This window comes from Nannobrachium achirus (genome assembly GCF_963921795.1).
Source record: "Nannobrachium achirus genome assembly, chromosome: 5".
In the NCBI taxonomy this organism is placed as follows: Eukaryota; Metazoa; Chordata; class Actinopteri; order Myctophiformes; family Myctophidae; genus Nannobrachium; species Nannobrachium achirus.
The window spans coordinates 58,398,792-58,425,236 of NC_137814.1; the positions used below are offsets into that span (position 1 = coordinate 58,398,792).

The 26,445-nt window shown below is 44.4% G+C and overlaps 1 protein-coding gene across 3 annotated transcripts; it reads left to right on the forward strand.

Annotated features, from left to right (window-relative positions):
* Positions 1-14,108: 14,108 nt before the first annotated feature.
* Positions 14,109-23,461, forward strand: LOC308285520 (uncharacterized protein). Of its 3 annotated transcripts, none has more exons than XM_080726299.1 (5): positions 14,109-14,680; positions 16,087-16,185; positions 17,600-17,686; positions 18,032-18,143; positions 19,689-23,461. In XM_080726299.1, the coding sequence occupies exons 1-5, from the start codon at positions 14,489-14,491 to the stop codon at positions 22,352-22,354; spliced, it is 3,156 nt and encodes a 1,051-aa protein (XP_080582425.1). In that variant the 5' UTR covers positions 14,109-14,488; the 3' UTR covers positions 22,355-23,461. The 3 variants fall into 3 exon arrangements, with proteins under 3 accessions (XP_080582425.1, XP_080582427.1, XP_080582426.1); XM_080726301.1 differs by having other exon boundaries at positions 18,032-18,056; XM_080726300.1 differs by having other exon boundaries at positions 16,087-16,101.
* The last annotated feature ends 2,984 nt before the right edge of the window (positions 23,462-26,445 follow it).

Genomic DNA, 26,445 nt, shown 5'->3' on the forward strand with positions numbered 1-26,445 from the left:
TGGGGTTGGCGATAGGGCCTTTCTGTGTGGAGTTTGCATGTTCTCCCCGTGTCTCCTAGGGTTGATACCCTCACAAAAACATGCAGTAATCCTGGTCTCTATAATGCCTCCCCCTGGCCAGCCGGGACGCTTGATGGAGGGGAAAGGAACTGTTTGGAATAACGTGTTCCTTCCACACGCTACGTCCATCCCGGGGAAATTCCCCCTGTCAGGTGAAAAGAAACAACTTGGACTACTCATGCATTGAAGGAAGCATGAGGTCAGTCCGTTGTCTCACCAGGCGCGGCAGAGGGAGAGCAGAGCCCAGGATTACATAGGCAATTGGCACTGGGTGAAAATGGGTTGCAAAATCGTGGGATAAAGATTTAAAATTAAAATATCCATTGTCCTGTCTAAAAAAAACACAGCAACCTTCTCATTGCAGGAGCAGTTAGGGGTTCAGTTACTTGCTCAAGGAAACTTCAACACTAACTCAGGGGGAGTCGGGGATCAAACCAGGAACCCTCTGTTTCCACAAGTGTACCACTCTATCTCCTGACCCATTGCCGCCCTATAGGTGCAGCCTACAGTATACCCCTAGAGGCTGGATAAGTGGGGGCTTTATGGGGTTATCTTTGTGCCATAATTAATTCGTATTCGTACTTTTCCTTTTTTTTACTCGTAAACATTTTTACCAAAAAAATTACACGTAAACAAATTAATTCGAAAAAACTATACGTAAAAAAAAAAAAGTACGAATGTTTTTTTGGAAGCTGCAGTGATTATTATGCCAAAACTAAAAAGGAAAGCCAAAATACTAATATTTTCTTACTGTTTTACGAGTTGTTTTTTTGGTTACTTCATCACGAATGCTTTCATCAGATGCACGACTGCAAATCTCAGTCAGCAGTTAGGAAACTGCCAAAAATCACATGATCAGCAGAGAGCCAATGATGTGAGGCCTGTCCCACTAGCCAATCAAAAGGCTCCGGAGTTGGCATGGCAACCAGCTGTTGCCATGTCTTGTAAAAGTGAGTACTCTGGGCTTTCTTATACATCATTTTAGCTAATTCCATCACCAGTCCCTATGGAAGTCTAAATGCTCAAAAAATAATACATAAATACTACAATGAAATGAAATAAAAGAAATAACAAAATGATATAAATAAAAAATAAATAGTTCTATAGATCTAATCATTTCTATAATTGTATTAAATAAGAGAAGTACTCTTTGTATTGTACTTCTTTTAAATAAAGGGGCCTCGGCATCGGCCAAGGGACCCCCCGGGGACCCCCTGGAGCTCTGGGGAGTTCCGGGGACCCCCGCGGACCCCCTGGCGCCGCCGCAAAGGGGCTCCGAAGGGGCCCAAAAATAGGAGCGGCACTTTCATGGGAAATTTGGGACTTTGACCGTGCGGACCCCTCCATGGGTGACGGGACCGGGGCAAACGTGACAGCGCGGCCTGGTGGCTGCTCCCCTGTACTGCAGCGCACATAAAAACTCATAACTCGGGCTAGGAGCGACCGTTCGAGACGGGACTGGTACCCACATGTCCGGCTCGGGGCCCCGTGGAGGAGCGCCACCTGGTGGCCGAATGCCGGTACTGCAGGCGGGTAAAAAAGGCCGTAACTCTGCCCCCGAGCCACCGGGAGAGACGGGGCCGGCTGCGGGGGGGTCCTTGACCTTAATTGGTGCGACAGGAAGTGCCCTTCGCCAAACAGGAAGTGCCTCTATATCTCATGAACCGTTTGTCGTACAGACGTGTGGGTGGCGTCATATCACATGATTAAGAGTCCTTGACCTTAATTGGTGCAACAGGAAGTGCCCTTCGCCAAACAGGAAGTGCCTCTATATCTCATGCACCTTTTGTCGTACAGATGCGTGAGTGGCGTCATATCACATGATTAAGAGTCCTTAACCTTAAATGGTGCTTCCTTCGCCAAACAGGAAGTGCCCTTCGCCAAACAGGAAGTGCCTCTATATCTCAAGAACCGTTTGTCGTACAGACGCGTGGGTGGCCTCATATTACTTGATTAGGAGTCCTTGACCTTAATTGGTGCAACAGGAAGTGCCCTTCGCCAAACAGGAAGTGCCTCTATATCTCATGAACCGTTTGTCGTACAGACGCGTGGGTTGCGTCATGTGACTTGATTGGGAGTCCTTGACCTTAATTGGTGCAACAGGAAGTGCCCTTCGCCAAACAGGAAGTGCCTCTATATCTCATGAACCGTTTGTCGTACAGACACGTGGGTGGCCTCACATTACTTGATTAGGAGTCCTTGACCTTAATTGGTGCAACAGGAAGTGCCCTTCGCCAAACAGGAAGTGCCTCTATATCTCATGAACCGTTTGTCGTACAGACTCGTGGGTTGCGTCATGTGACTTGATTGGGAGTCCTTGACCTTAATTGGTGCAACAGGAAGTGCCCTTCGCCAAACAGGAAGTGCCTCTATATCTCATGAACCGTTTGTCGTACAGACGCGTGGGTGGCCTCATATTACTTGATTAGGAGTCCTTGACCTTAATTGGTGCAACAGGAAGTGCCCTTCGCCAAACAGGAAGTGCCTCTATATCTCATGAACCGTTTGTCGTACAGACGCGTGAGTGGCGTCATATCACATGATTAAGAGTCCTTAACCTTAATTGGTGCTTCCTTCGCCAACAGGAAGTGCCCTTCACCACACAGGAAGTGCCTCTATATCTCAAGAACCGTTTGTCGTACAGACACGTGGGTGGCCTCATATTACTTGATTAGGAGTCCTTGACCTTAATTGGTGCAACAGGAAGTGCCCTTTGCCTAACAGGAAGTGCCTCTATATCTCATGCACCTTTTGTCGTACAGATGCATGGGTGGCGTCATATCACATGATTAAGAGTCCTTAACCTTAATTGGTGCTTCCTTCGCCAAACAGGAAGTACCCTTGCCAAACAGGAAGTGCCTCTATATCTCTTAAACATGTGATATGGCGCCACCCACGCGTCTGTACGACAAACGGTTCATGAGATATAGAGGCACTTCCTGTTTGGCGAAGGGCACTTCCTGTTGCACCAATTAAGGTCAAGGACTCCTAATCAAGTAATATGAGGCCACCCACGCGTCTGTACGACAAACGGTTCATGAGATATAGAGGCACTTCCTGTTTGGCGAAGGGCACTTCCTGTTGCACCAATTAAGGTCAAGGACTCCCAATCAAGTCACATGACGCAACCCACGCGTCTGTACGACAAACGGTTCATGAGATATAGAGGCACTTCCTGTTTGGCGAAGGGCACTTCCTGTTGCACCAATTAAGGTCAAGGACTCCTAATCAAGTAATATGAGGCCACCCACGCGTCTGTACGACAAACGGTTCTTGAGATATAGAGGCACTTCCTGTTTGGCGAAGGGCACTTCCTGTTTGGCGAAGGAAGCACCAATTAAGGTTAAGGTCCGACTCTTAATCATGTGATATGACGCCACTCACGCATCTGTACGACAAAAGGTGCATGAGATATAGAGGCACTTCCTGTTTGGCGAAGGGCACTTCCTGCTGCACCAATTAAGGTCAAGGACTCTTAATCATGTGATATGACGCCACCCACGCGTCTGTACGATAAACGGTTCATGAGATATAGAGGCACTTCCTGTTTGGCGAAGGGTACTTCCTGTCGCACCAATTAAGGTCAAGGACCCCCCCGCAGCCGGCCCCGTCTCTCCCGGTGGCTCGGGGGCAGAGTTACGGCCTTTTTTACCCGCCTGCAGTACCGGCGTTCGGCCGCCAGGTGCCGCTCCTCCACGGCCGGCTCCGGGGCCCCGAGCCGGACACGTGGGTACCAGTCCCGTCTCGAACGGTCGCTCCTAGCCCGAGTTATGAGTTTTTATGTGCGCTGCAGTACCGGGGGGCCGCCACCAGGCCGCGCTGTCACGTTTGCCCCGGTCCCGTCACCCATGGAGGGGGTCCGCACGGTCAAAGTCCCAAATTTCCCATGAAAGTGCCGCTCCTATTTTTGGGCCCCTTCGGAGCCCCTTTGCGGCAGCGCCAGGGGGTCCGCGGGGGTCCCCGGAGCTCCCCAGAGCTCCAGGGGGTCCCCGGGGGGTCCCTTGGCCGATGCCCCTTTATTTAAAAGAAGTACAATACAAAGAGTACTTCTCTTATTTAATACAATTATAGAAACGATTAGATCTATAGAACTATTTATTTTTTATTTATATCATTTTGTTATTTCTTTTATTTAATTTCATTGTAGTATTTATGTATTATTTTTTGAGCATTTAGACTTCCATAGGGACTGGTGATGGAATTAGCTAAAATGATGTATAAGAAAGCCCAGAGTACTCACTTTTACAAGACATGGCAACAGCTGGTTGCCATGCCAACTCCGGAGCCTTTTGATTGGCTAGTGGGACAGGCCTCACATCATTGGCTCTCTGCTGATCATGTGATTTTTGGCAGTTTCCTAACTGCTGACTGAGATTTGCAGTCGTGCATCTGATGAAAGCATTCGTGATGAAGTAACCAAAAAAACAACTCGTAAAACAGTAAGAAAATATTAGTATTTTGGCTTTCCTTTTTAGTTTTGGCATAATAATCACTGCAGCTTCCAAAAAAACATTCGTACTTTTTTTTTTTTACGTATAGTTTTTTCGAATTAATTTGTTTACGTGTAATTTTTTTGGTAAAAATGTTTACGAGTAAAAAAAAGGAAAAGTACGAATACGAATTAATTATGGCACAAAGATAACCCCATAGGGCTTCCATCTTGGAAGAGCAGTAGGAGGAATTTGTTCTTCCACATGGGTTTGAATCCTATGTACTGTATAGCAGGGTTTTTAAAGTGGGTGACGGGGCACCCTGGGGTGCCGTGATGCCAGTCCAGGGGTGCCGCGAGATAATTTGATAATATTTGGAATTCATCAATATCACTACATCAATATCACTTCACTATGTTAGTAAAACAGACATTATTTGCATTGTACTTGATGAGTTCTTTTTCTGTCTACGACAACTCTCTTCACCAAAAATAGCCGATCTACAAGCTTACAACGCGCCACAACCTTCCCCCCAGAATAGGCATGCTGGGGTTCAAGTGGTTAAACGTCAAGTATGACGTTATTTTCAGTCAGTTCTGATGGAAACGGATATTTCTCCAATATGATGTAAGATTCTAGAAATTAACAGTGTAATTCAGGGGTGCCGTGGATGAAAAAGTTATTTACAAGGGTGCCCTGAGTCAAAAAGGTTTGAAAACCTCCTGGTTGTACCTCACCGCAGTGCATCTACAGTACGTACTGTAGGTGTCGCGCTTCTTGCCCCTCCTGGCTTTGCCCTGGGTTGGCTCCCATAGTGTCAGTTTGTTCAAGGTTCAAGGTTGTACTTTATTGTTACGTCTTTTGTACAGGTACATAAGAGTAAAACCTATTTTTGTTCGGCTTCCTTTCAGACAATGCAGTGGTATAGCCTATATAAAATAACAGCAAAACAACAAAAACACAACACATCTAAAGATAAAATAATAAGTAATATGTAATAATGGCTTAGGAAAGAGAGTGTAAAAATGCATCCTCAGCTGTACATGAGCATAAAGTTTTGTATATTGTATACACCCATGACATAATTTTTCCTTAGTAGCCACTGTACTATAACTTTTTGTCTTCACAGTGTGTTCTATTATGCAACAGGTTGGTATAATGAAAAAATGCCACAAGCGTAATTTGTATAGGGTTTACGGGTTTAATAAACCCAAGGGCCCCCCTACTGGGGACTATTATAAATTCATAGGCTATTATATCATCGTTGTCGGGTGAAAACCTTGTATGTCCAAAACCGTTCGTTTTGCATTTTTCATTTTAAAAATGATTTAAACTAGTGAAAACAGCCGATCTACAAGCACACAACGCCTCGCACCGCGAGGCGTTGTGTGGTGCGAGGCGTTGTGTGCTTGTAGATCTGCTGTTTTCACTACTGTTGTGCGATGGCCTTGTACGATGAAGCAGGGCTTTGCTTGGCGAAAGAACATACAAATTTGAAACTTGGAGATACAAGGTTTACACCCGACAACGACGATATGTATTTTGTCATTTCCAGTATATCAGGGGTCTCTAATCTCCTAATCTATGGCCCCCCCTCACAGCACAGGGCCCTTTTGATCTGAAAACCCATGCAGAATAAGATCTAATTTCGCCCCTGAAAAATGCCTCTAGTTCTGGCGGCCTGACGCAGTGCCCCATTTCTCTCTCTGGCTTTGTCTGTGACCAGTGGTAGGTCTCCATAGGAAACAAATACTGGTATGTAACTGACATAACTAAATGGACCCCTGCGGATCCACATAATTAAAAACCCATTTAGGCCTAGGATTATTGAATGCTTTAACTATTGAAAAATAGCAGATATACAAGCTCACAGCGCGGCACTCGGTGCCGCGCCGCTAGCTTGTAGAGAAGTTGTGAAAATGTGTGCAAATCTTTGAATATATGTATTTTGAGAGCGAACGTTTTTTCAAATTTCAAATTTTGCTTCTGGGTGGTCCTTGGAACTATAATATTTTGAGATATGAATATTTTTTTTACAGGGGTCCTTGACATGAAAAGGTTTGAGAACCACTGACATAGTAGTCGCTCAAGAACAGACTAACTGAGCTGTTAACTGTTAAGTGAAAAGGATCTTTTCTTTGACGATGGCTATTGCAGATTGCTGACATAGAAACACAGGTTTTTCATAAACCTTGGAAGGATTCAAAAGACACTTATAGAATCAGGTCAAAATTCAAATTGTCATGATCTTTCAAAAATAGCAGATCTACAAGCTCGCAGCGCGGCACTCGGTGCCACGCTCATAAAATAATAATACACCATAATGTGTAGCCGTTGCATGGGTTAAAGTGTTTGGTTCACTGTAGTTCAAAATGATAAACATGTTGTGTATAGCGCTGTAATTTCAAATAGAGCTGGGAACCGTAACTGATTCATTTCGATTAATTACAGGAAAATAACACAGTTAAAAAACATTTACAACAAACAAGTAACAGTGCACGCAATGGGAGAAGCCGATCAGACCGCTAAAACACATATTTATGTGAGATTAAACGTGCAATTAATTTTGATGAATGAATTACAATGTTTTACTTTGTATCTTACTTTGTACTTTTGAGCACTTGTCTTGAGCATTTTTAAAAGCAAATACTCCAGTAGGCTACTTTAACTCACGTACACCATGACTTGACTGAGAAATGTTGACTTGAGGTTGAGTAAATATTTGACCAGGAATATCTATCTATATTCACCTTATTCCTGGCCCCGCCCACTGCTTCTTGTTCATATCCTGAAAGTTCCTAGAAAACAATTTGGTTTCCTGTTGTCCTTGCATTAAAATGGCCCAATTCCAATGTCCCCCCCACGCCCTGTTGACTCTTGACTCACTGACTTAAGTGATGTCAACATGGTAAGAGCTTTAGTGTGCATCCCCCTAGTGGTGAGCAAAAGAACATCTGTGGACTCAGCTAGAGGGTACAGCTCCAAAGGTAATTGAGCAGCACTTTAGATGTGTGACACTTTACATCACATTTAACACTCTTTACTGTCCTTATTTACAGTCATTGCTTTAAAGCAGGGGTCTTCAATGTTTTCAGGCCATGGACCCCTTAGCTGAGAGAGAGAAGCAACAGGGACCCCCTCTACATATTGTATATATGTGTGATTCATAGAATTGTTTGGCAGCACTGTTATCAATCTATGTTGGATTTGTGTTTTAAAGGGCAACTTTATTTTTTTTTACAAGGGTTCATATTTTAGATTGTAATTAAATAATATAAAAGATGAGAGTTAAAATTAATTCATTTACTTCTTTCTATTGTTTTAGAGATTTTTATTTCAGTGGTTGGGGGCATGCGTAAAAGTGGCTAAATATGTCATTTTACGAGAAATAAGCCCATTCCCAAGATACAACGCAACCTTTCATGGTTGGATGTGACTTATGGGGGCTAGAAGTGTTACTGTAAATAGCAATAAAGAAATTGCTGGCTTATTGTGTATAAAATGTACATATTTATTTTTTTTCTTTAAATTTTTATCCCACAATTTTGTAACCCATTTTTTCACCCAGTGCCAATTGCCTATGTAATCCTGGGCTCTGCTCTCCCTCTGCCAACCTGGGGAGGCAACGGACTGACCTCATGCTTCCTTCTATGCATGAGGAGTCCAAGTTGCTTCTTTTTTCACCTGACAGTGGAGATTTCCCTGGTTTGGACGTAGCGCGTGGAAGGAACACGTTATTCCAACCAGTTCCTTTCCCCTCCATCAAGCGCCCGGCTGGCAGGGAGGCAGGGAGGCATTATTGAGACCAGGATTACGTGCATGTTTTTGTGAGGGTATCAACCCTAGGAGACACGGGGAGAACATGCAAACTCCACACAGAAAGGCCCTATCGCCAACCCCACCTAGGGTGTGGGCGCTGATGACGCGGAGGAGAAACACGCCGCCAGCTCCCACAGCGTCCCCCGGCGGGAATCGAACCCAGGACCTTCTAGCTGTGAGGCGAAGCGCTAACCACTGCGCCACCGTGCCTAAAATGTACATATTTAGCCACTTGTACGCATGCCCCCATGCGTACGCATGCCCCACATTTTAGCACGGTAAACGAGATAAAACAATAGAACGAAACAAATGAAAACATTTTAACATTCACTTTTTCTTTTCTCTAATTACAATCTAAAATATGAACCCTTGTTGTAAAAAAACAAAGTTGTCCTTTAAGTTATTTAACTTGACCTTTCACTCTGTACTCGATCTGCTCTTTTTTACCTCTACACCAAACCTATTTGCCGAAAATAGCCGATCTACAAGCTCTCAATGCCTCGTGCTTGTAGATCTGCTATTTTTGGCTAAAGTTCTCCTCAGAATAGGGATGTAAGGGTTCAAGTTGTTAATTTAAAAGAATGATCCTATCACAAAGATTTGGTTGCCCCCCTGTAGTAACTCTGAGGACCCCCTAGGGGTCCCGGACCCCCTGTTGAAGACCCCTGCTTTAAAGGCTGCGATTGTTGTTATTATTATAATATATGCATCACTGGCGGAACAAGTCAGAACCGGGCCTGTATGCAAGCCACAATGATCGGGCCCCGGCCGCCGCCCGATTCATGACTCATGTCCATATTGTGGTGACTGAACTCAAACCAGACACAAGAGAGCAGGACAGTGTTGCCAACTCCGGGCATTTATTAACAATTTTCAGTTTACAACAGCAGGTAAATGCAACGTAGCATAAATGTGCAACATAAATATGAATGAATCAAACTAGGGTTAAACAGTTCAACATAGGTTCTTCCCCGGGCGGGGGGCTGCCGTCTCTTCTCTTCTTGGGGGGCCAGGGGTAGGTAAGAGTCAGTTAGGGGTTTTCTTCCCACAGATAATAGGTGACTATTGTTCAGGTAAAGTATCTCTTTCCCACAGGTAATAGGTGAGTATTCCTCTCTACCAGTGACAGGTAAAGTATTTCTTTCCCACAGGTAATAGGTGAGTATTTCTCTTTACAGGTGACAGGTAAGGTGCGGTGCCACGCTCTCAAATAAATCCAACCGATTCACTATCTTCTAAACAAACTAAACACAGGGATTAATGGACCTAGGGCCAGAGAATGGTTGGATACAAAGTATGTTTTAAAGGGAAGTGAGTACTACTCAACAAAATGGGAATTGGGGTGGCTCCCTGGGGGTCCGGTTGGTAAGGCTGCTTCCTCCTTTTCCAGGTCCATTCTCCACAGGTCGCCTGAGTACTCACTCTCCAGTGGTTCGGTACGCACTCCTCAGTGGTAGGTACACACTCCTCAGTGAAGGTCCACTCCCGGTCCAGCCTAAAAGTGATGAGTCGAAGGGATATTACTATAATGCGCTTTAAATATGCGGTGGAGGGAGAAATATGGTGGTTCCTTACCGCCTGTCTGCCCATGTATTCGCTCGTCGGAGTCCCAGCACAGACTGGGGGAGAGAGCAAGGCTTCTATTTATGGACCCTGTGTTTGGAGTACCCCACAGGTGCATATGCTTGTGCCTGATGAAGCATGTGGGCCGGGAGGTGACGCCCTTCAATGACTTGGCCCACACCGTGCACTGCTCTGCTGGGCCTCGCTCTCCCATCCAGGGTGCGCTTCTCCGACGTGCGGGGCCTACCTGGCGGGCGGTGTCTGAACGAACCACCACAATATTGAAATGATTGACATTTGTAGGATTCAGAGAATTCCCCTAGTAACGCTATGAACTGTGGGTAATTCCTTTGCCAAAGGCTGCAAATGTTCGGACTTTTGGAAAGTCAACAAAAAGGGGCATTCCCACACCCTCACTGACTTACCAACCCTCAAGCCCCAACGTGAACGCGCACGTTGACTTTGGCTAAGTCAGTGAGTCAGCAAGTCAACGGATTGGGCCAATGTCGGTAGATGGCGTTCAGGGCTCTGGGTGAACCTGTGTTGCCATGTCTGCCTGCTTATGATAAGCAGTGTGTGTGTGTGTTTATGTAGTTGCTTATTGGGCTTGCTTTGTGATGTTTTTTTTTGTTTTTTGTTTTTTAATTTTTATCCCACGATTTTGCAACTCATTTTCACCCAGTGCCAATTGCCTATGTAATCCTGGGCTCTGCTCTCCCTCTGCTGTGCCTGGGGAGACAACGGACTGACCTCATGCTTCCTTCAATGCATGAGTAGTCCAAGTTGTTTCTTTTCACCTGACAGGGGGGATTTCCCCGGGATGGACGTAGCGCGTGGAAGGAACACGTTATTCCAACCAGTTCCTTTCCCCTCCATCAAGCGCCCCGGCTGGCGAGGGGGAGGCATTATTGAGACCAGGATTACTGCATGTTTTTGTGAGGGTATCAACCCTAGGAGACACGGGGAGAACATGCAAACTCCACACAGAAAGGCCCTATCGCCGACCCCACCTAGGGTGTGGGCGCTGATGACGCGGAGGGAGAAACACGCCCCCAGCACCCACAGCGTCCCCCGGCGGGAATCGAACCCAGGACCTTCTAGCTGTGAGGCGAAGCGCTAACCACTATGCCACCGTGCCCCCTGCTTTGTGATGTTTTTAAACCAGTGGTTCCCAAATATTTTCATATCAAGGACCCCAGATTAATATATTTGTCCACAGTTGCAGACCCCATCTGAAAATATGTGATGCCAGGGACCTCCACACAAGATTTGTGTTGTTAAAATGTTTCAGAAACATTTGACTTTCTTCTCTTCAATATGTTTTTAAGTGGCAGATGTAAAAGCTCCGAATGTGTTGCAATGTGACACATTGTGAGCTTGCTGATCTGCTATTTTCAAAAGTAAATGTAAATGTCAAGTAGTAAAACTGAGCCTAGTTGCTTATATTGGGCTTATTTTCATAGACCTGGCCGCTTGTTTCTTTAGCAAAATCTGGCAACACATGATTCCTTGTTCACTTCCTTCCTTGGGAGGAAGTGAAAAGATGTTTTTGAAGCAGTACACAGAAAACTCTCCCTCTGTAAAAGACAATGGCAGCCTCCATAGAGAAGGCCAGGAATAAGGTGAATAGAGACTCAAGTATAGGCAGCATTGGTGTAAACCACCACAAGGGGGAGGCACAACACAACCTCTACAGAGCCTACAATAATTGTGGGCTCGCCTATAAGGCGAGCACACTTTAGATATTGTCATTATTTATCTATCAGGCAGGCAATCAGTAGACGGGATCTTCGGTTCCTTTCTACTCCTACATACTTAGTGAGAAAATGAAAATAAAAACATCAATGTGTTCAGTTTACAGTGGCGAAGTGTGCTATTATTTTTTATAGCAATCGGCCAAATGGTGGCGCTGTAGGAAGCCTTCGAAAGTGCGATCTTTGAACAGGTATAGCTCATGCTGTGTTATACATACAGCCATGAAACCTGTATACACTTATGTGTCTCCTCATGCCGAACAACTTTTACCCTCTAACTTTTGACCTCTGACCTTTAGGTCTCCCACAATTCGGAATTATATGAAAAACAGTAAAAATCTATCTCCTCCTGGGATTTTCGCGTCAAGTGCACAAAACTTTTTTCACATGAACTTTGGACCAATACGGTCAAACTGTCTGGTTGGATTTCTTTTAAAGTGAAATATAATTTTTTAATAATTCATTATATATTGCGGTTTTATGCAAATTATTCTTCGGCCTCTAAATCATACATGCAAAGTTACACGTTCATGGCATTTGGCAAAGATGTGGAGGGTTAGTCAAAGTATCACTGAAACCAATTTTATTCCAATCGGCCAAAGGGGGGCGCTATACGAAGCGTCTGAAAATTCAAACTTCAAACGGGCATAAGTCATGACTCGTTTCGTTTGAAGACATGCAACTTGTTACACGCGTGCTTTGACTCAAGCGGAAGACATCTGTGTCGTTGATAAGTAAGCTCCGCCCTTCGATTTTCCGCCACTTTGAGCAGTTTGTAAAACGCGTAAACCCGCTTTTATTCTGGAATTTTCGCGCCACGTGCACAAAACTTTTTTTACGTGAACTTTGGACCGATATCTAAAGATCTGTCAGATCGGATTTCTTTAACATTGAAACATGCTTTTTTAAATAATTCAAACAATATTGCATTTTTATGCAAATTATTCTTCTGCCTCTAAAACATACAAGCAAAGTCACATTTTCATGACAAAATAGTGTAGAGGGTTAGTTCAAATATCACTGAAACCAATCTTACCCCAAATGGCCAAAGGGGGGCGCTATATAATTTTGAGCAGTTTGTAAAACGCTTAAACCCGTTTTTATTCTAGGATTTTTTTTGCAATTTGCATGAAACATTCTACACGCAATCTAAGGACCTTTATCTAACATGCCTATGAAGTGCACACAAAAAAATTATAAAATAATAATAATAAATATAGCTGCAAGCAGCGATAAAGTGTCCAAAGCCAAAAACACCTCAAATCATGAACACAGCCTGGGATGTGCGTGAAATCTTGCAAGCACATTCCCAATAGGTCAAGGAACAGATACCAACCTTCTCACATTGGCCTGTTATAGCGCCACCAGCGGGTCAACTTTTGCACAACACATTTTTGGAACAAAATGGACCAATCTTTGACGTCAGTAACGTCAAAGAGAGCACTGCCTGCGATCTTGACATTTTGTGCTTTTATAGCCATTGTTTTCTGGCTTGAAGCGAGCCCACAATTGTTTCGAAGGAACAATATTTTTCTAGTGTTATGTTGCAGTTGGAAAGTATCTGTGTGCGTGTGTGTGCGCGTGTGTGTGCGTGTGTGTGCGTGCGTGCGTGCGTGTGTGTGTTCTGTTAACATGACACACGTGCATATGTCCATGTATACGGGCCATTCTGTTTGTCAGTTATCTCCATATATGCAGACTACTTCTACTTCACTGCATTATGCAGTGAAGTAGAAGTATTGAACATTTAATATACTCCAGTGAAGTATAAAAAAGAAAAATCTGCTATACTCAAGTACTTGAGTAAACGTACTTAGTTACTTTACACGACTGCATGCCTGTAGTTCTCTCAAGCAGAGATGGACAGTCTTAAAGGGAGGGAAAGTTCACAAAAAAAAAAAAAATACCTTGTTTGATTACCATGTCCCATTTCTGAAATAGCAAAAATAGTTGTTCTACAAGCTCTCAACACGACACCAAGCGACACGTTGAGAGCTGAGAGCTTGAAGAAGAAGAAGAAGAATTTATTATTAGAAGGTTGCATAGGAACAGTACAAGTACAGTTTCATGACAGTACAAATCACTGGTACAATGTCAAGTAAAAGGAGATCCTAGTAAGCTAGTATGCTTTTCAGCTTATTTACGCAGGAACCACTTTATGTATCTCATAACATTGAAAGACAGACGGATAGAACACAGTACTATGTATAGGATAACATCAATAACAAAAAGAGAAAAATATTATCTAATAAAATACTCAATCAATCAATATGAATATGGCCAATCAAAACAAATACATTTTGATGGCATAAAAAAAAGATTTTCCGACCCCTGGCCTGGTGTCTTCTCAGAGTGATCCTAGTCAGGCTGTGAGGTGTGATGAATCTAACAATGATTAATCTATCAAGGAACGATCGATAGGCAGAGTTTCACTGTGACAACAAGACCCCAGCTGCTCTTTGCAGTTTGACCGCCGACTCTGCAAATGCATCATCATTCATGCTGAAATACTAAAATATCTCAAAACACAGATTGAACACAAAAAATAACTCAGGATTTTGTTGATTGTGTCCCAAAAAGATCTGGTTGTCCCAGAGGTGAACTGGCCCTTTAAGGTCTGAGCACCGACCAGCAGCTACACTTCAGTGTTCTCCTCCTCTTCTGAAAGTCTGACCACCAGCCTCACTTGTTCCTCCTGTGAAGATCTGACCTCCATCTTCAGTGTTCTCTTGTGAAGCTCTGACCTCCATCTTCAGTGTTCTCCTGTGAAGCTCTGACCTCCATCTTCAGTGTTCTCTTGTGAAGCTCTGACCTCCATCTTCAGTGTTCTCCTGCATGTGAAGCTGTGCTCTCCAGGTGAAGATGAGGAGACTTGTGGTGTCCATGTTGTTCTTCCTGTCCGCTGCGCTCAGCCTGGCATCAGAACTGCATCACAACAACTACTACTGGCTGGAGCCTAAGGTCAAGAAGTTTGTGGATCAGGCGATCGTGAGAGCTAATGGACAACTGAATTACGGCCATCTGAATTACGAAGGAATTGGTCTAATAGCAGAGGTAACGTTGTTGCATATATGCTATATCAGGGGTGTCCAAAGTGCAGCCCGGGGACCAAATACGTCCACGGACACTTTCACACAATTTTATACATTGTATTATAAATGGCGCACCAGCACCTCCAAACAAGAATATTTTCCCAGAGTATAGTTTTTCAGTATTCCTTGTTCCCTGTCGTGTCATCCTGAATGGCTCAAAGAAAGGATATTTTATTGTATTCTTTTACCTTTCACATCTGGTTACATTTGGTAATGTGAAATAATAATAGTTAGTTGTGTTTTGTACTGAGAACACACCTGACAAAAGGAATTAAATATTGCTGATGATGGTTAAATACAATGGTTTAAATGTGATGCATATGTACTGTATGTGACTTTGTTATGGTCCAACCAAATGTACTTATGTCAGGAGATGTAGTTGGCCCTTTGGTGGGCTAATATTTTCTAATGTGGCCTCCTTTGAAAAGGTTTGGACACCCCTGTCCTATATTATTGTATTGATGTGTCAACCATGCAAGCTGGGTTGTTTTCATGGATGCAGCTTTATTCCACAACAGATCAGAGCCTTTATTTGTTTAAATAATGTAACTGCTGAATTTATTGATCAGAAACAAAACGTTTTATTTACTATGGACTATGGTGGACACAGACGACACATATTTGCAGAGCAAAGATAGATACGAACTGTGCGTGCGTGCGTGCATGGGTGGGTGGGTGCATACACACCACATTTTGTGTGTAGCCTATGTTCTTGTAGTTCATAATTCATTAGGAAAATTCATGTTTTTAAGGTTTTCAGGAAAGAAGAAATAATGAAATTCAATTTCTGCTGAAGTCATCTAGGTCAGTGCAGGAGTGGACTGGGCATCTGGCTTACCGGGCATATGCCCGGTGGGCCCACTATACAAGTTGGCCTGTGGGGCCTTAAAATTAACATTTTAGAATAGTTACAGTATTTTGGGTGCTGGACTGGGCGAACACTAAGTGGAGTGGGCCAATCCTTTAGTAGCACTGGGCCACAGAGCAGAGGGACATTACATGATTGACCCACTGGCTTGTCTATCATCTTAATACCAGCCTAGTAGCCAATCACAGGCTATGGTGGCCCAGGAGTCCCACCCAAACATTTAACAGCATACAAGCCCACAACGCGCCGCTGCCTCGATGCGTTGTGGGCTCGTAGATCTTCTATGTTTGGTTCCCCCCGGTTGTGGTGGGCCGGTCTGGGCCAAGATGCCAGGGCCCATTTTATGTCCCAGTCCGGCCCTGGGTCAGTGTTTCCCAAACAGTGGGTCGGGACCGAATTGTGGGTCATGGATACATTTTCACCGGTAACGACTCAAGTAAAAACCCATCCTGTGTCCATGTCATGATCATGGTTCTGTTTCGTGTCCTGTTCTCCAACAGGTCTCTCGCCGCCAGGTGAGAATAGACGTGCGTTTGAGAGCAACGACCTGCAGAAAGGATCCTGGTAAAACACATCGGCCTGAGTGTACTTTGAAAAAGGTAAGTGTGAAATACTGCAGAATGCAGCATGAAGCAACAAGCTGTTGGTTGTTATAAAACTACAATTTACAACTTAGGCATTTATCAGACACTCTTAAATCCAGAGTGATTTACAGGAAACAAGGTCAACACAAGGAAATCCATCTAATGCATAGAGATAGTAGACTAATAGAGTAATCCAAGAACATATACAGTCATTGTACCTTGAAAGTGCTAACCCTAGCACAACTATGGCACCAGCTCATTTTCAGGTACCACTTTGTTACATGCCACAACCACTAGGTGGTGTCAGAGAGCAACTAATGCCCAGACACAGGCAAATGAGACAGGTTTGTTGCTTTCCTTGTAGATTATTACATTTTCAAGAATGTGAAGTCATGTTGAGCCAGAAACAAGCTTTCAGTCAACAGCAATAGTTGATAGCAAGAGATAGTGGGCTAATCTAGTAAACCAAGAAAATAATAGCATCTGTCTAGTAAACAGTGAAGGCCTGAGCTCTCTCTCTCTCTCTCTCTCTCTCTCTCTAGGTCGTCCTCAGACGAGCCTTCCATCCTTCCACTGAAAGAGCTATATTCTGACATTTAAACTATTCTCACACTATAGGATGCAAGATCTACAAATGAATCTGCCATCAGTTTACATACCATATAACATATCTATCTAAATTACTTGTTAACCTTTGCATAAGCCTACAAGGTCTTCAAGCCCAGGACAAGAACTACCCGGAGATGTGTGCACGACTTTGGGTCATGTGCATGGAACTAGCAATAATGAACTAAACATACTAAACATGTAACCAGTAAGATGCCTAAGGGCTTGGCCATATATGGATTCTGTTAGTGTGGATCTCCATATATGGGCATAAAAGGGATTATATTAGTGTGGTTCCCCTGACATCACAGTGATGTCACAGTGTGATGTCAGAGCGTAACAGTAACCATACATATTGAGGCGTTACAAAGATACATACTAATAAGGTGTGACAGTTCTCATACTTAACTGTGACCTATGATCGCAACCACACTCCTGTCAGGTTTTTAGATCATGCTATTTATTATTTTACATTTTACATGAAATAATGATGACATCACTGGAAGGAGTAAACAAATTAAAACCAGACCGGTGCATCCGTCTGTCTGGCAGGCACTCATTTATGCCCATATATGGTGTTCCGTGTCCAGGCCAGTCTGTGATGTCATCTCCAAATTTGGGCACTGTAGTGATGTCAGTCAGTGATGTCAGTTGGGCATTGTTACCATGGTGGAGACACTGTTTAGTATCAGTGATGTCACCATGCAGACATTTTAGTAAATATATAGTTATTAGATATTATCTCCCATCTACTTGCTAAATGTTCATCTGTCTGTCTGTCTGTCTGTCTGTCTGTCTGTCTGTCTGTCTGTCTGTCTGTCAGCTCTGTGTTCGATGCATGGTGTGTGGCCGGTGTCCAGAAAGCGAGGATCCTTCCATCGACTGTGTTCGAAGAAAAGACGAGGAGACGGTAAACACCTTTTACCTGTCTGTCTGCCTGTCTGCCTCCCTCCTCCGTCTGTCTGTCTGTCTGTCTGTCTGTCTGTCTGTCTGTCTGTCTGTCTGTCTGTCTGTCTGTCTGTCTGTCTGTCTGTCTGTCTTGTTACTTAGCCAACTCCATTTTCAGGTTTTAGATTTCTTTTCATAAATCAGTTCTATTGAACACCCTTTATGTCTGTGTTTTGGTTAAAATAATATTGAACCAATGAAAAGTTGTAAAAAGCTCTTCGGCCGATTATTATTATTATTATTACCCTTATTATAACATGTGGTACTTTAAACTTATATAACACGTTTACATCTTGTTTGCTTTCAGCGTAATGCTGTGTGGGACAGACAGTGTAAGCCTGCACCCCCTCTCGGTGGATCATATTCACTGTTAAGTAGCGGCGGATTGGAATGTCCACGACCACAATTAATGTATCCAGGTGATCACAGAGCTTTAGCCTTGATGTCTGACTGTACCTCCATGCTGTTGATGTCTATATGAGTAATGAAGTATTGTCCTTTTAGCCTTAATGTCTGACTGTACCTCTGTATTGTTTACATGCGCGCAGGAGATAGGGGGGGATGGGGGGGATTAACACCTCCACTTTTTTTGGGTGGGGGGGATATCCCCCCCAGTCAGGGGCGAAAATGGGAAATGTTGTCCCCTCCATTCACTTCCAGAAGACCCCCCTGTCCCCCCCAGTCAGGGACATAGTGGTCTAAATTCTGAAATCATGCACTAAACACGATCGAAGCGATTTACAGATGCTATTATAATGAGAACACCCCTCTGTTTTCCTGCAAAATGGTTTGGTCTGTGTTGCCAAGTTCTTAGAAACAAGCAGCCAGCTATATGAAAACCACAATATTCCAGGGTGGTTTTCATATAGCTGGCTGCTTGTTTCTCTCGCAAAATCTGGCAACAACAAGAAACGATAGTTTCTCTAAGTTGGTTCTGCCATTTCAAATAGTTAATAAGGAATGCCGCCACCCTGGACAAGGAAAGGATTTGTTGTTTTTGTTGCCACCCTGGCCCTGGACAAGGAAGCTAAAGGATTACTTTGTTGTTATTTGGGCTGTGTGTGAGAGGACTGGAGGAGGAGGAGGAGGAGGAGGAGGAAGGATGTTCAATTCTCAAGCCGGTAATGAATGACATTTATACCGTATTGTGTTCTGGACTGGTGGCCTGTTCTAACCTGTGCTGTGCCAACTGCTTGTGGACTGTATCATTGTATTGTGTGTTCAGTGTTCTGACGGCTGAGCGGCTGTCATGCTTCTGAGTTCTGAGTACTGTATTTTATTGTGGCCACTGGCCAGTGTTTTGAGTGATGAACGGTCGCTGTGCCAAATTGCTGCTATAGTCGGTGTTCTTGAGGTAAAAAGTTAACCATAGAAACATGAAAGAAACGTTGGTTATGACGAGAGGACTGTTTAATGTCAGTGTTTGTGTTGAAGTGTGTTTTAAGCTTTGGTTGTGTTGGTTATTGCAGTACTAGTGATAACTTGATAAGTAAATAAATAATACATCATAATTAATGCGACGCGATAGTGACAAGCAGTTAAAAAAAGGTTAAAAGGGTTAAAAAAAGTGCTGCAGCTGTTGGCCTGTTACTCCTTCAATAAAAAGATCTAATATAGACTTAATGAATTCATGTGTATTTCATTTTAAAAATGCCTTGACATCTGCATAAAACAACTGTGTAATTCAGCTCAAGTGGAGGGGATATGTCCCCCCCTCCTCGGGGCAAAAGTGGGGGGGATATCACCAAAAGTGGGGGGGATACCCCAATTTTTTTCGCGCGCGCTATGCGCGCGCACATACCTCCCAGATATGTCCCCTTCACTTTTAAAATGCCTCCTGCGCCCCTGATTGTTTACATTTATGAGTAAAAGTATTGTGTTCTCATTTTAGCCTTAATCTCTGACTGGACCTCTGTTTACATTTATGACTAATAACATATTCAATCATTCTTTTTCTATCCAAGTCTCTCATCGCATCGAGATGAGCGCCTCTCATCACATCGCGATGAGCACGACGGAACGGGTTGTCAACCAGGTTGTCAGGATGGATTATGAAGACAACTTTCAGGAAGTCCACAATGGTTTGCCAACTATCGGTGTCTCCCCCTCCATAAACGGGGTTTCTGAGGGCCAGCAGCAGGGGCGTCAGGTGCTCCACGGTTCCAACTTCACCATCAGCTGCTCCAACTACATGATGGAACCAATATTGGTTCCAGTTACTAATACTTCAAACAGCACAGAGCTCCTAGAAGGCTTCTATCTCACATTTGATTCTGGATCCAACACAACACATGGACACGTCCAGTCTTATTTTGACGACAGAAAGCCTGGCCCTGCCGACTTCCTGTTTCCTGCAGCAGACCACACCCACCAAGGGATCTACACATGTGTTTATAGCGTCACTCTAAATGGTCAGGTCTACAGCGAAGAGCGGCAGAGCAAGCCGCTCTCTCTCAGTGTCATAGTTACAGATAAGGTGCCAGCTATCAGTGTCTTCCCGTACATATTCCCGTACATTCCCGTACCTGAGGACCGGCAACAGGCGCAGGAGTTGAAGGAGGGTTCCATCTTCACCATCAGCTGCTCCATCCAGGAACAACGTCCACACAGCTCCTTCCACCTCACAGTCGGTTCTGGATCCAACGTTGAACACAGTCACAAACAGCCATGTGTCAATGGCTCTGCCCACTTCCGGTTTCCTGTAGCAGACCACACCCACCAAGGCGTCTACAGATGTGTTTATGGGGTCACTATAGACGGTCATGTCTACACCAGGCCGAGCGAGCCGCTCTCTCTCAGTGTCACAGTTACAGATAAGGTGCCAGCTATCAGTGTCTTCCCGTCCATAAAAGGGTTTCGCTACTACGGGTTGCTGCAGGAGCAGCGGCAGGTGGTTGAGGGTTCCATCTTTATCATTAGCTGCTCCATCGAGGAACAACGTCCACACAGCTCCTTCCACCTAACAGTCGGTTCTGGATCCAACGTTGAACACAGTCACACACAGCCATGTGTCAATGGCTCTGCCATCTTCCTGTTTCCTGTAGCAGACCACACACACCAAGACGTCTACACATGTGTTTATGGGGTCACTATAGACGGTCATGTCTACACCAGACAGAGCGAGCTGCTCTCTCTCAGCGTCACGGTTACAGATCTGACGCCAGCTATCAGTGTCTTTCCCTCCATAAACAGGGTTTCTGAGGGTCAGCAGCAGGGGCAGCAGGTGCTCCACGGTTCCAGCTTCACCATCAGCTGCTCCATGGAGATGATGGCACGGATACCGATTCAAGTTACTGATAGGCTCCTACAAGGCTTCTATCTCACATTTGATTCTGGATCCAGCACAACAGACAGACACGCCCAGGCTGGCTCTGACGACTTCCTGTTCCCTGCAGCAGACCACACCCACCAAGGGAACTACACATGTTTTTATGGCGTCGCCATAAATGGTCAGGTCTACGGCAAACAGTGGCGGAGTGAGCCGCTCTCTCTCAGTGTCATAGTTACAGATAAGGTGCCAGCTATCAGTGTCTTCCCGTCCATAAAAGGAGTTCCTGAGGACTGGCAGCAGGAGTGGTGGCAGGAGGAGGTGGAGGAGGAGTGGTGGCAGGAGACCAGAAACAAGGTTCCTGAGGAGCGGCAGCAGGTGTTGGAGGAGGGTTCCATCTTCACCATCAGCTGCTCCATCCAGGAACAACGTCCACACAGCTCCTTCCACCTCACAGTCGGTTCTGGATCCAACGATGAACACAGTCACACACAGCCATGTGTCAATGGCTCTGCCCATTTCCTGTTTCCTGTAGCAGACCACACCCACCAAGGCGTCTACAGATGTGTTTATAGCGTCACTATAGACGGTCATGTCTACAGCAGACAGAGTGAGCCGCTCTCTCTCAGCGTCTATCCGGCGCCAGCTATCAGTGTCTCCTCCATAAACGGGGTCTCAGAGGGCCAGCAGCAGGGGCAGCAGCAGGTGTTGGAGGAGGGTTCCATCTTCACCATCAGCTGCTCCATCCGGGAGGAACTCCCACACAGCTCATTCCACCTCACCTTCGGTTCTGGAGCCAACGCCAAACACAGCATCAAGCAGCCAAATGTCAATGGCTCCGCCCACTTCCCGTTTACAGCCGCAGAATACACCCACCAAGGCGTCTACGAATGTGTCCATGATGTCACCCTCGACGGTTATGTCTACACCAGAAGCAGTGAGCCGCTCTCTCTCACCGTCAGAGAGAGAGAGAAGATCACCAAAGGTCCGAGTGTTCCGACTATCAGCGTCTTCCCGTCCATAAACGGGCAGGTGTTGGAGGGCCTCAGCTTCACCATCACCTGCTCCATCCAACAAGACCACCCTCACAGCTTCTTCTACCTCACATTCGATAACAAAGTAAAAGAGAAAAAGCCATGCGTCAGTGGTTCTGTCAGCTTCCTGTTCCCTGAGGCAGACCACATCCATCAAGGCGTCTACAAATGTTTGTACGTCACTGTCACTGTCGACCGTCGCACATCCCGCTTCTGGAGTGGGCGCCTCCCTCTTGCCGTCACGGCTGCGTCCGTTGATTCTTTCCATGACGATTACGTTGAGCCCCCTGGTGCGCCCAATGACGATTACGATGAATATGATAATTGAGACGATTTATTTTTCTTCTCCTACAAAATCCACTAACCTCTCGAACCCCATCATCTGTATCGAGGGTTTAAAATAATCCCTGGCTAATAAACCAAATATGTCTTAAGTTACTATATAAGGTAATTAAAGCTATAACCAAAATATATTTGTTTAAACACCTTAAATATTTCTATTTATTTTAGAAACAGTTCATGTCTTACTCAAGAGGGAGTCGCAAGTTGATGGCATTCGTCCATGTGGAATTTAGCCCTTATGGAATGCATGTAAAAAAAAAAAAAAAGAAATGTGATGCTCATAGACAAAATGTCATCAACTTGTGACTGGCATTTCCCCAATTGAGTGTAACTATTTCTAAAATAATTACAATTATTAAGATGTTTTTAACTTAACATTTTCGTTATAGAAGACAACTATAATGTATTAAGACATATTTGGCTTTGCTCCAGTATCTGGCCTGTAGACCCGTTCGCAATTTGGTGTAAGGGGAGTTTCTCAATGGAACTGAGTTATTCGGTCCCTAGACATGAGAAATCACAGAGGTGCTCGTCCGCCATAGTGCCACGAATGGCGCAATATCCAAATCAAATATGGCCGCCATCGGATATAATGACAATCTTTGTATATGCATGTAATACCTCCATTCTGACTAATTGGGGTGTGGGGAATTCATTTCTGATATTGTTTTGGGCCATTTTGGATGATCTTGACCTTGAAAGGCCATGGTTATGGTCATTTTGCTATTCCGAAGACCATGGCCAAAACGTAGCCATAGTTAGGAGTAAAAACAGGTGCAATAGGTCTAAATCAGCTAATTCTGACATGTACAATTCATTTTTGATATTATTTTGATCATTTAGGATCATCTTGTCTTTGAAATATCATTGATTCATTGTCAATGTCATTTTTCAAAAACGATTTTGTTCTTTACTAGAACTTTTTGAATGGTGAAAGCCGCTTCCAAGGAGTGGCTGTGTGTCCCGTACGTCCATATATGGTCATTCCAGTCCAGAATGAACAGGTTTTATCTGTCCCGTACATCCAGAATATTTGTGTATCGTCTGTCTCTGTCTGATGATTGGATGATTAAAAATGTCCAATGAGAACATACTTTGAAGCTTCACATGACAATTCATTTTCTTTGAAATATATGTGTGTCCCTTGCGTCCAGAATTGAGGATTGGTCAAGCTTCACATGACAATTTGGCCCTCCAGATAAAATCATTCATTTATTCAGAATTGGAAGAATGTATAGATCTAGAACACATAGAATAAAAGTTCACAGCTTCACTTCGAACCGAGGTTTGATTTGTGAGCGGTGCAAACCGCTCCTATATTTCACTTTTAGCGTATTTAGCTAAAACATATTAGCACGGGACGATTCTTTCATTCTTCATCGATTGGCTAGTTGAGTAACTAAACATTAGAACTGACCAATCAGAAACCGTTCTACTCATGACGACATGTGTTAGCCTAGCCCCATATAGAACCTCACCCGTCGCTGCATACGGTTGTGCTCCGAGACGAGGTCCTATAAGGGTTTCCCCGTGGGGGGGCGAACGCCTCCAACGGTGCGGTAGAAAACACTCTTCCCGCAATTGTATCCACAAAGTAACGGTAGTTCCGAGCTCCCAGACTGTGAAAACCTAGCCAGGGTCAATAAAACATGAACCAGGGCACGAAACAACCCCTTAAAATCGCTAGTTTTGTCAGCCGGTAATGTTTACAAGCCTGGAAGTTGCAGCCGGAATGGTAGCATTAGCGGCCCCTCTGGCCGAATGTCTGTTCGAATGCAGCGACGGTTGGGGCTACGTTCGTAAACATTACCGGCTGACAAAACTAGCGATTTTAAGGGGTTGTTTCGTGCCCTGGTTCATGTTTTATTGACCCTGGCTAGGTTTTCACAGTCTGGGAGCTCGGAACTACCGTTACTTTGTGGATACAATTGCGGGAAGAGTGTTTTCTACCGCACCGTTGGAGGCGTTCGCCCCCCCCCCCCCCCCCCCACGGGGAAACCCTTATAGGACCTCGTCTCGGAGCACAACCGTATGCAGCGACGGGTGAGGTTCTATATGGGGCTAGTGTTAGCCAAACAGAACAGACCAATCAAATGCTGTGTTGTTCATGTTAATTTAGATATGTCTTGGCCATTACACTTGAACTTGAGGCCGGTTTAAAGTTCATGAAAGGTTTCATATCCTGGACCTTTCCTAAACTTTAAACTAACAGATTGAACACCACACAGGATTCGAAACAGCGACCACGCTACATTACCCTTGCAGGCTAAGGTTGCTGTTTCGAATCCTGTGTGGTGTTCGATCTGCCAGTTTAAAGTTTAGGAAAGGTCCAGGATATGGGGTTGGTCAGACTTTTCCCTCTAACTTTGACTGACGGCCAACGCCAAGAAGTGCTGGGTTGCCCTCCTGTCTGTTTTCCCTCTGTCTCCTAATTGCTTTATAACCCTCAAGAAGCTTTATTTGGCTCTATGCATACAAACAAAATTCAGGTGTCTCTTGCGTCGATCGGACACCACCCAGGATTCAAGACAGCGGCCACACTACATTACACTTGCAGATTATGGCCAGGCTGTCTGTTTAAGGTTTGTTTGAACCTTAAACAGGCAGAGATCCGACACCAACCAGGATTTGAGACAGTTTGCATGAGGCATTTAGGAGTTTTCCTGCATCTGGGTTCCATATCCTCGGTAAAGCTTATTCTCATCAGTTTGTTGTGTGTAATGGCCAGGCTGTTTGTCTGAACGCTAAACAGGCACAGATCTAACACGACTCAGGATAGAAGACAGTGACCACACTACATTACACTTGCAGGTTATGGCCGCTGTCTTGAATCCTGAGTGGTGTCAGATCTCTGCTGGTTTAAAGTTCATGAAAGGTCCAGGCGTAATCGCTAGGTTGTTTGTCTGATCTCCTGTCTGTTTTCCCTCCGTCTCTTTATCGCTTTATACTGTAGCTCTATTTGGCTCCAGATTGTTTGTCTGACCTCTTGTCTGTTTCCCCTGTTGTCTCCTAATTGCTTTATAACTCTCAAGAAGCTTTATTTGGCTCTGCATACAAACAAAATTCAGGTGTCTCCTGCGTCGATAACCTAAGAAGATTTGGGTGGTGTCAAATCTCTGCCGGTTAAAAGTTCAGGAAAGGTACAGGCGTAATGGCCAGGTTGTAGGGTTAGGGTTAGGGTTTATAACCCTCAAGAAGCTCTATTTGGTTCCAGGTTGTTTGTCTGACCTCCTGTCTGTTCTCCCTCTGTGTCCTTATTGCTTTATAACCCTCAAGAAGCTTTATTTGGCTCTATGCATACAAACAAAATTCAAGTGTCTTCTGCATCGATCGGACACCAACCAGGATTCAAGACAGCGACCACACTACATTACACTTGCAGATTATGGCCAGGCTGTTTGTCTGAACCTTAAACAGGCAGAGATTTGACACCAACCAGGATTTAAGACAGTGACCACACTACATTACACTTGCAGGTTATGGCTTAAAGTTTAGGAAAGGTCCAAGATATGAGGCATTTAGGAGTTTCTCTTGCATCTGGACTATTTCAAATGGAAGATCTTGGCGTTGCCCATCAGGTTAGAAGGCAAAGTATGATCAATTCAATATCCTGGGTAAAGTTTGTTCTCTTCAGTTGCACCTCTTCTATAGTATGTCTGTCTTGTAAGTGGAATAATATAACCTAAATGTTCACATTTTATATTCTGACCAAGGGTTCTGGTCTGACGTAACATATAAACATGACCAGTTGCAATGAAGATTTGCGCATGCTGTTTTACCTCCATATTTATTACTATGACATAAATCACCATAACGTCAGAGATCACTCAATGGATTATAGTGAAGGGCTGCTAAAGGCAGTCCATTCCTTAGCATTTGCCTTAGTTTCCTCTTGTTCGCATCTAAAATCATGTTTGAGACAGACTCACAAACAGATGTGTCGTATTTGTCGTATTTAATGCCCAAAGCAGTGATGCCAGGGTTGAAGTGGTTAAAATAAGGTACGGATTGCAAATCCCAGTATTAATGATCATACATATATGAAAATCTATATTTCTTTTTTCGTTACGCTATTAA